This window comes from Cherax quadricarinatus, chromosome 46 (genome assembly GCF_038502225.1).
Source record: "Cherax quadricarinatus isolate ZL_2023a chromosome 46, ASM3850222v1, whole genome shotgun sequence".
NCBI classification, from domain to species: domain Eukaryota; kingdom Metazoa; phylum Arthropoda; class Malacostraca; order Decapoda; family Parastacidae; genus Cherax; species Cherax quadricarinatus.
In genome coordinates this window covers 878294-889900 of record NC_091337.1, presented here as the reverse complement: position 1 = coordinate 889900, position 11607 = coordinate 878294, and the positions used below count along the sequence as shown (strand labels likewise).

The window sequence follows — 11607 nt, the reverse complement described above, 5'->3', positions numbered from 1 at the left end:
TTTGTGTCTCCAGTAAAGATATCTAATTACTGTACATATGTCTTACTCATCAACTTGTCGATACTGTATACAATTTATAACATGAGACGATGTCCTGTGTCCTCTCGCACAAAATATGACATTGATGGCGTCACAGTTAATGGTGGCGTCGTGGCTGGTGATGGCGTCGTGGCTGGTGGTGGCGTCGTGGCTGGTGCTGGCGTCGTAACTGGTGCTGGCGCCTGCTGGTGAAGTCGTAACTGGTGGTGGTGTGGTGCATGGTGGTGGCGTCGTAATTGGTGGCGTTGTAGTGTGAGTTGGCGTCGTGGTTGCTGGTGACGGACAATGCACAATATATAAGGAGGTTCCAGGTTGCTGAAAGTTACATTTGACGTTGGACTCCTCAAGTGAAAGGTAGGCAGGCCAGAGGTGTGTGGGATCCAATGTCCCCTTCTCTCTCGAACACTCCCTCCCTACTTACTACTCTCTCGCTGCCTTCCTCCCTCCTTCCCTCTCACTCTCTCTCCCTTCCCCCTCATCGACCTGTCAATTTCTGTATCTCACTGAGCACATGTTTAGAAACAATATGCTAGGAGCAGCAAAAGAAGAGAGAGGGTGACCTGGAGGACGGACCAGCAGCAACTAGTGAGTCACTGAACCAGGGGCCAAATCAGTGGGCGAGCAAGCTAGCAGTGAGCTGGCTCACTCGTGGCAGAGTCCAAGTTATGCAACCTTACACCAGGGAGAGCTCGCTGGATATGTGCATGCCTGCATCTTGCAACTCCTGAAGTGATTTATTTACGAGTTTGTGTGCATCCCATGAAATATCGGAACTTACTTGAAGTGCATCTTGTAAGATGGGAAGTTCATGGGTATCTCGTGCGCTGATTTTCTAAGATGAGACGATTGTGTTCCGTGTGTGCGTCTTGCAAGAAGAGTTGTTTAACACTGCGTGTGTGTGTGTGCGTCTTATAAGACGAGGTGTTTAAAACTGCGTGTTTGTGCGTCTTGTAAGACGATAAGCTTAAAAAAATAATCTAAAAGAGGCAAACTCAGACGAAAATGGCCAGTGTTATGTTTGTTTTGTAGATGGGAAGTTGTTTGATGGATGAGTGTGTGTGGTGGCAGGGGTCGAGTCATAGCTCCTGGCCCCGCCTCTTCGCTGGTTGTTACTAGGTCCTCCTCCCTGCTCTATGAGCTTTATCATACATCTGCTTAAAGTTATGTATGGTTCCTGCCTCCACTACATCACTTTTCAGTCTATTCCACTTCCTGACAACTCTATGGCTGAGGAAAGACTTTCTAACATTCCTGTGACTCATCTGAATCTTGAACTTCCAATTGTGACCCCTTGTTGCTGTGTCCCATCTTTGTCAATTCATCTCAGTATTTTATATATCGTTATCACATCCCCCCTGTCTCTCCGGTCCTCCAGCGTTGTCAGGTCGATTTCCATTAACCTCTCCTCGTAGGACATACCCCTTAGCTCCGGGAGGACTAGTCTTGTTGCAAACATTTGCACTTTCTCCAATTTCCTTACATGTTTGGCTACGTATGGGTTCTAAACTGGTGCTACATACTCCGTCTGAGGTCCTCTTTGCCCTTCCCCAATCTTCACGACTTTGCACTTGGTGGGGTTGAACTCCAGGGATCAGTTTCCGGACCAGACCTGCAGCCTGTCCAGATCCCTTTGTAGTTCCGCCTGGTCCTTGTCCGACTGAATTTTTCTCATCAGCTTCACATCATCTGCAAACAGGGACACTTCTGAGTCTATTCCTTCTATCATGTCGTTCACATGCACCAAAAACAGCACCGGTCCTAGGGCTGACCCCTGTGGAACCCCACTCTTCACAGGCACCCACTCTGACGCCTCGCCACGTACCATGACTCGCTGATGTCTTCCCGACAGGTATTCCCTGATCCACTGCAATACCTTCCCTGTTATCTCTTCCTGGTTCTCCAGCTTTTGCACTAATCTCCTGTGTGGAGCTGTATCAAACGCCTTCTTACAGTCCAAGAAAATGCAGTCTACCCACCCCTCTCTCTCTTGTCTTACTTCTGTTTGTGATATGGGATTTCCCGTCCCTGAAACCGTGCTGGTTGTCGTCGATAAGCTCATTCCTCTCTAGGTGCTCCACCACTCTTCTGATAATCTTCTCCATGATTTTGCATACTATACATGTTAGTGACATTGGTCTGTAGTTTAGTGCTTGTGTGTGTGTGTGTGTGTGTGTGTGTGTGTGTGTGTGTGTGTGTGTGTGTGTGTGTGTGTGTGTGTGTGTGTTAGTGTGTGTGTGTGTGTGTGTGTGTGTGTGTGTTAGTGTGTGTGTGTGTGTGTGTGTGTGTGTGTTTGCGCGCGCAATATCTACTTATGAATCCTGTTACCACTATTCTTAATAATAACAATATTAAAATTATTACTATTAAATTATTATTTTCATAGTTTCATTGCACGAGTCCTCCATACATGTGACACAAGCAATAACAATCACAGCCACATTGACCACAATCAACAACAACCAACCCCCCATCATTAGCATCACCACCATCTACAGATGGGTCGGTCAAGTGAGGCTCCAAACAAAGACTCGAGCACTTTCCCCAGCCTAATGTTTTACTCCACAGATGCAGGTCAGTGGAGCTCGGGTGCTGACAGCAGTGGTGGCAGTGGGCGTGTGGGCATGCGTCTGTGAGTCCCGCCCACAACAGGACCAAACCTTCCTCGACAGTCTGTTGAACCAGTTTCCCACACCAAACGGCAACAGCATTTTTCCCTCCTTTAACTCTCTAACAGGAAGCACCTCGAGCAACAGTGCTTTTCCCTTCTTCAATTCCCTGACAGACATCACCCCTAGCAACAGTCTGTTCACACCGCTGAGCTCAACGGGCAGCACAGCTACGAACAGCAACGTGTTAGGCAACTTCGCGGACACCACCACAGGATTCTTTCAAGGAGCAAGCGACTCTCTCTACAGGTAAGCTGTCATTACTGTTTCGTAACCTACTCTGAGCTAGAACTTTATCTGTAATCTCTGTCCACTAAAACCGGTGTTTCTAAACGACGTGTTTTAGATCATATTCCACCAGTCTACCACTGTATTAACCACCACCTCTTAGATCATATTCCACCTGTATACCACTGTATACACCTCCTTTTAGATCATATTCTACCTGTCTACCACTATTTAAAAGGAAATATTTCTAGTATCCATTTAAAGAAGGAACCTTGTAACAACGTTTTGCTCCGTCCTGAACCATTGTCAAGACAACGGACTTGACAATGATCCAGGATGGACGGAAACATCATCGTCGTAAAGTTCCTCTCCTACCTACCTGGAGTTTACCTGGAGAGTATTCCTGAGTGCTTTCGTAACTTGTTCCACCCACGAAATCATGATTTCTTATTCTTTTTTGTGTGTTAAACTGGCTTTTTTTGTTCTTTACTCCTGTTTCAATTTCCTCCCTGAGGTGTTCCGGGGGTCAGCGCCCCCACGGTCAGGTCCCAGACCAGGCGTCCTCCCAATAGGATCATCTAATTACCTTCCTCCCCACTCAGGCGTCATGGGCTCTTAAACGCAATAACAAACTTCTGCCCAATGATTCCTGACCTAAGGAACTCCCAGTAGAATGTATTATAACAAGCATATTCATAAATATACCATATATCAAGCATGTTTAACCATAGCATACAATGTAATATACTTACAACATACATCATATATATTTTTTTATTATTATCAAAGGGAGGCGCTAAATGTATTGGGTCATGTAGCACAACATATAACATGCTTAGATATATAATATACTATAAGAAGCAAGTTTCAATATAGCATATAACATGCATGTTCTTCCATATTAGAGGTATTGTAAGATATATATTTTTCCAGGATTACCAATAACGTGATGACCAGTGGACGGGATGTTGTCAACCGCTTTTTGGACACTGTTAATAGAAACTTGGTTATCTATGGTAAGTCCTCATATTATTATTTTTATCATCATTATTATTATTCCACAAAAATATCCTTGCATTAGAATGCGTCTAATCCGAAGATGCGTCTTATACGACGGAAAATATTGCATTTGCTTAAGCTGATGTCTCTACATATATTTAGGCTTTGATAGATTTGGTTAACGTCATTTAACCTTATTTAACCAACTGTAATATGCAATAGCACATATAAATGCAGTACTGCACAGGGACAGGAGTAAACAGCCAAAGGAGAGCAGTTTATATATCTGGAGAGGGTTTCGGGGGTCAACGCCCCCAGCGGCCCGGTCTGCGACCAGACTTTCAGAGTTCTTGAACCACGGTAAAAGCAAACGACTTCAGCTCTTTCTTGCTCTACATTAATGTCAATTATTCACTAAATCACTCGACAATTTTCCCATCTTCACTGATTATTGCTGACATATATTCTCGGTTATCTCTATCACACAACCTTGAGGACCTTGTCTGGGACGTTGATTTCTTCCCTTCTCCCCAAAAACATCCTTCAGGTATCACCTGCGTAAGAATAGGTGCCATGTGCATTTCTCCTCCATGTACCGAAAATATCTCGAGAATGTCTCTTTCAACTGTCTTGAAACTGACACCACCTGCAAGGTCCTATTGGAAAAAAAACAGAAATGTAATACCCTGTTAGCCATTCTTAGGTAATTTTTCGTTTATGGGCAGGAGGAGAGAGCTGGTCTGTGTTAACTACAGCAACAAGGACCAAGTGCACATGCAACTCACTCAACATATTCTCCAATAGTAAATAATTTTCTGGATATGTGTGAACATCCAGTGTGTGGCTATATAGTGAGTTATAAGTAATGTAGATGAATGGTTCAGAGAACCGACAAGTTGGTAAATTAGACACATATGCAACACTTGGGTATCTTTAATGAGGAAACGTTTCGCCACACAGTGGCTTCATCAGTCCATACAAAGGAGAAAGATGAAGAACAGGAGGAGTTTGAGGTAATCAGTCCCTCAGCCTTGAGTCGATGTGGTCAGTCTAATAATCTTTTCAAGATTGATGGACTGTTGCTATGGTAGAACTTAAACCAGTCTACAGAACCTATACCGATAGTTTGAAGTTTCTTACATAATATATTGTGGTTGACAGTATCGGAGGCCTTTTGTAGGTCTAAGGTTACCATACCTATGAGGTTCCCCATTGACATTTCATTTCTCATGTAATCCATCAGATTAATTAGGGAAGTGTCGGTTGAGTAGGATCTTCTAAAGTCTGATTGATAGCTATGGAGAATGTTGTTGTCATTAAGGTACTTAACTACTTGACAGTACACCGCCCTCTCTAGAATTTTGGATATTACACTGAGTATACTAACAGGCCTATAGTTGCTGACATCAGACCTACTATTTTTCTTGAAGAGAGGAGTAGCTCTGTCCTCCTTGAACCCATCTGGTACGGTGTTAGTGGTGATTGGCAGATTTATTATGTGAGCAATAGGGATTGACAATTCAGAAGTACCATCTTTTAGGAACTTAGACGGGATGTTATCAGGGTCTGTGCTCTTAGTTGGGTTTAACCTGCTTAGTTCTTTTTGAATAAAGTCAGGAGATACACTTACTAGCTGATAACTGTTTGGGGTTACCCCTTTATTGGTATAGTATGTTTGAAACTTATCAGAGTCTGTGTTAAAGGTATTTGATGCAGCTGGTAGTTTACTTACTAGTGTTGATGCAACAGATGTGTAGTAGGAATTAAAGCAATTTGCCACCTTAGATGTTTCGTGGCATACCTCTTTATCGATAGTGAGTACTATGTTAGACCTATCTACTGGCTTATGGCTATACCCCAACTGTTTTAACTGTTGCCAGAGCTTTCTGGGGTTATGCTTATACTCTTCAATTTTTGAGCAATAGTGCTTTGTCTTTGCTCCTTTTATAAGTCTCTGTATTCTGTTCCTCATCCTTTGGAATTCATTTAATGCTGCAATATCAAATTCAAATTTAAATTCAAAGTTTATTCTCTATAAGGATTACAATGCTGAGTTTACAGAATTTGGTTATTGTGTGGTTTACATGTAGTAAAATAATGATTACAGAGTGTACCACTAGAACACCTAGCATGGCTAGGCATTTCGGGCAGACTTAGTTTAATTCTTAATTTTAAAATATTACAAATTATGAGGTAAGCTGGTATTATGGCTAAGTGACTAAATACTAGATTGTGAGTTTAGCAATGTGAATGCTTTTGTTTTGGCACAGTACATAGTTTCAGTATTGGAGTATCACAGGATTCATTATTTTAAGATTGAGATTAATATTTCTGTTTATGGTCAAATGGGTGAGTGAGTGTAAGTGTGAACCACCAGGTGGTATTCGTGTAGTTAGTTGACGGGGTGTATCAGGGAGATAAGATGTTTTCTAATGGTAGTTTTGAAGGTGATGAATGTGTCTGTTGGGTTATTATTGGCTTTAGGTGTGTTGCTGCAGTTGATCCCCAAGCACAAATAGCATAGGTGAGGTATGGATAAATAAGCGAGTGGTATAGTGTGAGAAGGGCATTTTGCGGCACGTAGTATCGTATCTTGGAGAGAATCCCAACCGTTTTGGATACTTTTTTGGTTATATGTTGGATATGGGTGCTGAAATTCAGGTTGTTGTCAAGGAATAGGCCTAGGAATTTGCCCTCATTATGTCTGGTAATTAGAGTGTTGTCGATCTTAATGTTAATTTGTGCATCTCCTGCTCTGCTACCAAACATAATATAGTAGGTTTTGTCAGTGTTAAGCGTAAGTTTATTGGCTGTCATCCAAGTCGATATTTTGATCAGCTCCTCGTTAACAATGGTGTTGAGGGTGGCAAGATTAGGGTGAGAGATGACATAAGTCGTGTCGTCAGCAAAGAGAATGGGTTTCAGGTGTTGGGATACGTTTGGAAGATCATTGATGTATATGAGGAAGAGCAGGGGACCAAGGACACTTCCCTGCGGAACTCCAGTATCAAGTGGCCGTGTTGTTGATGCTGTGTTTTTAATGGTGACATACTGATACCTATTAGTAAGGTAAGATTTGAAATAAGCAAGCGCATGGTCTCTTATACCGTAATGGTCAAGTTTGTGGAGTAGGATGTCGTGGTCTACTGTGTCAAAAGCTTTTCTTAGGTCAATAAAAATTCCTAGTGGATATTCCTTATTTTCCAATGCTGTGTAAAGCAGATCTAGCATTTTTATGATTGCATCATTAGTGCTTTTATTTTTCCTGAATCCAAATTGGCAGGGGTTGAGTATGTTTTGTGCCGTTATGAATGAATACAGTCTCCTGTGCACGAGTTTCTCAAAGATTTTGGATAGCAATGGTAAGTTAGATATTGGCCTATAGTTGTTTAAGTCTGTAGGGTCACCACCTTTATGTATTGGTGTAATCCTTGCCATCTTGAGTAGTTTCGGGAAGGAGCTAGTTTCTAGTGACTTGTTAAAAAATAATGAAATAGCATGCGAAAGGACATGGGCCGCTCGCTTGTACAGTAATGGTGGGACATGAAACAGATTCCCTGAGTTATTTTTAAGTGACTTTATAATCTCGGTGACTTCCGTGGGCTCAGATGGTGCAAGATAGAAGGAATTTGGGAAATTCCCATCTAGGTAGTCCCTGGCATGGGCATTGGTATGTGGGATTTTATTGGCGAGATTAGATCCTATGGTTGAGAAGAAGTCGTTTATCTTGTTAGCTGTGTCAGTGGGATGTAGTGGTGTTTCATTAGGTTTAGGTAGGACAATATTCTTGTTTTTTTTTTCAGTTTGTGGGTCCCTAGAATCTGAGAGAGTGTTTTCCAGGTCTTTTTTATATCTCCTCTAGTGTCTGTGAATCTACTGGAGTAGTATAGTTGTTTGGCTTTCATTATTACTTTGGTGAGAACTGATGAATAGTGTTTAAGAATATCTTTGTGTGTTAAGCCCTGTCTATATTGCTTTTCATATTGGTGTTTCTTGTCAATGGATTTCAGAATGGTGCTGGTTAGCCATGGGCAACCAAGCCGTTTGTTTGTGATCTGTTTCGTTTTTATAGGACAATGTTTGTTGTATAGTCTAAGTATAGTCCAGTCATCAATACCATTGGCCTTGGAGAATTCTGTAGGCCAGTCAACAGTCTCTAGATCAGCTGTGAACTTCCTTACTGAGGCCTCATCATGGAGTCTAAATGAGACTTTGTTGTATTCAAGTGGTGGTTTACTAATGTTTGTCAGGAGGAAGGTAGGGTAGTGGTCTGTAGTGCTATCTGTGATTATCCCTGATTTAAGGGGGGCTAGTATATTGGTCCATATGTGGTCTATTAAGGTTGCACTTGTCTCAGTGAGCCTGGTTGGTTTAGTTATTGTTGGTATGAGAAGTGTGATCATCTAGTAAGCCAAGGTTGATGTTGAAGTCTCCAGCTAAGAGAAGGTGGTGCTTATTCATTTGCCTGTTTGTTATTAGTGACTTTAATTTCTCACTGAAATTTGGGATGTTTGTGTGAGGTATCCGGTAAATGGCACCGATTGTTATAGGTGTCTTAAGGTTTTTTACAGAAAAATTAGCAAAAATGTATTCCCCATATTCATCACTAAAGCACATGGTGCTAGTACAAGATAATTGGTTAGAGTAATAGATTGCAATACCACCCCCAACTTGGTTTGGTCTGCAGTTGTGAATTGCTGTGTATCCTGGTAGAGGGTAGATATCTATTGTGTCCTGCTTAAGCCAGGTCTTAGTAAGAATAACGCAGGAGAAGGGTGTCTTTAGTGATTCAAGGAGTGCTAGGAGGTCATCATAGTGTTTGCTTAAGGACCTGATGTTGTAGTTAAGTACTGATAGACTTTTAGCATTGTTTAGGATAGTGCTGGCTTGTGATGCTGTGTAATAAAGGCAGTTACTTTCCAATAGGTTTTGATTGGGTGTCAGATTATGGAGGTTTAGATCAGGGTCAACGTGATCAATCATCTTCTAGGTTTAAATTATGGTTATTTATATCCTGAGTTGTGTGTTGAGTTCTAGTACTGATATCTGTAGTGGTAGGAAGTTTGGGCAAGTATATAGCTAGAGTATTTTGGTCATATAGAGTATAGTCACTACTACACATAATGAAGTTGATGTTGTCTATGTGTTGTGCTGGAATGAACTAAAGTACAACTAGGTATAAACTAGTAATATAAAAATACAAATTACAAATAGAACAAGACTCTCACTTGTAATTGCACTAAGGTCTAATATAATGACTTTTGTGGAGTCTATGTTTTGAGCTAGAATGAGCTATAGTACAACTAGGTTTAATCTAATAATATAAAAATACAAATTAAAAATAGCACCAGTCTCTCACTAGTAATTGCACTATGGTCTAATATAGTGAATTTGGTATTGACTATGTATTGAGCTAGAATGAGCTATAGTACAACTAGGTTTAATCTAATAATATAAAAATACAAATTAAAAATAGCACCAGTCTCTCACTAGTAATTGCACTATGGGGTGGGAGCACCCGGTGTGTGGCTATATACAAGCGAGTCGTGTTCCCTCGTCATATTCTATCACAGAGGATGGGTTTACTAGCGCAATGAAGTGTGTCAGCCTGAGCTGGAAGACTAGTAAGATGATGCGGGGTATCATCAGGTGTTCCACTATGGTTTTAGTTACCCCCATAATTCTAGATAGCAGACACTCATTTTCTATAATTTCGTCACGATTCCATTTTCTTTGGTCTCGTCAAATCTTCGTTTTCTTTCATCTCGCCAAATCTTCGTTTTCTTCGATAGTACAGTTCTACATTATGACGCCTAGAAAGTCTCTTCTCGTATATTATTAGGTATGATGCTGACGCAATGTAGTGAACGTGCTGGGCAGACGAGTGATCACACACACACAGAGGAACGTAAACACCACAGAAGCCCACACATGTACAGTACGTGCACACAGACACACTTACAGGATCCATACATAAAAAAGCTTCATTTCTCTCTGTAGTACTACAAAATGTAGTTTACATGTATTAATATATTCTTAAGAAGGCTCATGGGGCAGGAACAGAGTGGACCTAGTAGCGAGCAAAAAGAGGCGGGGCCAGGAGCTGTGGGTTCGACCCCTGTAAAGTACAAATAGATGAGTACAAAAAGCTTAGTACATAGGGGCAGGAATGAAAGTAATAGCAACAGTTAAAGAAAACGAACTAGGAATTACGATTACCCACAAGCTCTTCTGGTGAGGCCCCTCAAGGAAGGTTCCTTGATGTTGGTGAGGGGCTCTTGATTTAGGGAATTGGATCTGTGCTCCAGTTCCCCGAATTAAGCCTGAATGCCTTCCACATCCCCCCCCCCCAAGGCGCTGTATAATCCTCCGGGTTTAGCGCTTTCCCCTTGATTATAATAATAATCTTCTGGTGAGGCGCAGATAAACACAACACTGGCATCCAGGAACCTCAATACTCATTCATAACACTTTGTGCGATAAATATTTTATCATGCCGCGGCGGTGTTGGAGACCTTCAGTATACTACACAAAGTTAAGGTGAGCATTAAGACTGGTGGCGGAGCTGAGGGTGATGACTGGTGACGGAGCTGAAGGTGATGACTGGTGATGGAGTTGATGGTGATGACTGGTGACGGAGCTGAGGGTGATGACTGGTGACGGAGCTGAAGGTGATGACTGGTGTCGGAGCTGAGGGTGATGACTGGTGACGGAGCTGAAGGTGATGACTGGTGTCGGAGCTGAGGGTGATGACTGGTGACGGAGTTGATGGTGATGACTGGTGACGGAGCTGAAGGTGATGACTGGTGTCGGAGCTGAGGGTGATGACTGGTGACGGAGCTGAAGGTGATGACTGGTGATGGAGTTGACGGTGATGACTGGTGACGGAGCTGAAGGTGATGACTGGTGTCGGAGCTGAGGGTGATGACTGGTGGCGGAGCTGAGGGTGATGACTGGTGATGGAGTTGATGGTGATGACTGGTGACGGAGCTGAAGGTGATGACTGGTGTCGGAGCTGAGGGTGATGACTGGTGATGGAGTTGATGGTGATGACTGGTGACGGAGCTGTAGGATGACCCAAAAATAAAAAGTAAACACATTTTCCATAATTCGTTCAACTGTTGTCTTGTCGGAAGCACGTTGACATCACAGTTCGGATGACCCTCCGAACTGCAGCAACCCATCACATTCAATAATTTGTGTAAACCTTTACTCTATCACTGAGACAACCTTTCAACAACAGCAGTGAAACCAAAACAAAAGATTTATTTTCACTTTGGCATACTGGTGTATCCTGTATCTGGGGTTAAACATCTTTTAACATTTTCCTTCCTTGCTACGGAATGGCTTAATTTTCTTTAGTCTTATGTTTCATCCAGTTAAAATGTTTTGGTTTTAAATAATTATGTTAGTAATGGAGGTGTCATTATAAAACAGTTGTGATGTATATTATAATGAGTATCTTCACTTCTGCAGGTTAGGGCTGAGCGGGATTCATCTGCAGACACCAGCAGGCAACCACTCTGAAGATTGTGGTCCTGAAGAAAACACAAACATTACAACCACCATTACTACCATCGCTACTACTACTACTACTACTACTACTACTACTACTACTACTACTAATAATAATAATAATAATAATAATAATAATAATAATAATAATAATAATAAT

At 41.9% G+C, this 11607-nt stretch overlaps 1 protein-coding gene across 3 annotated transcripts in view; it reads left to right on the top strand.

The window, feature by feature from the left end:
* The first annotated feature begins 234 nt into the window (after window positions 1-234).
* LOC128696644 (uncharacterized) overlaps window positions 235-11607 on the top strand; it is a 12156-nt gene continuing 783 nt past the window's right edge. Inside the window, exons 1-4 of one of the 3 annotated variants that reach the window (XM_053787965.2) lie at window positions 235-393; window positions 2605-2954; window positions 3867-3949; window positions 11409-11607. The exon at window positions 11409-11607 is cut by the window's right edge and continues 782 nt beyond it. In XM_053787965.2, the coding sequence (XP_053643940.1) occupies window positions 2605-2954; window positions 3867-3949; window positions 11409-11413 (438 nt within the window). In that variant the 5' untranslated portion in view covers window positions 235-393 and the 3' untranslated portion in view covers window positions 11414-11607. The other 2 variants (XM_053787966.2, XM_053787967.2) reach the window with 2 other exon arrangements.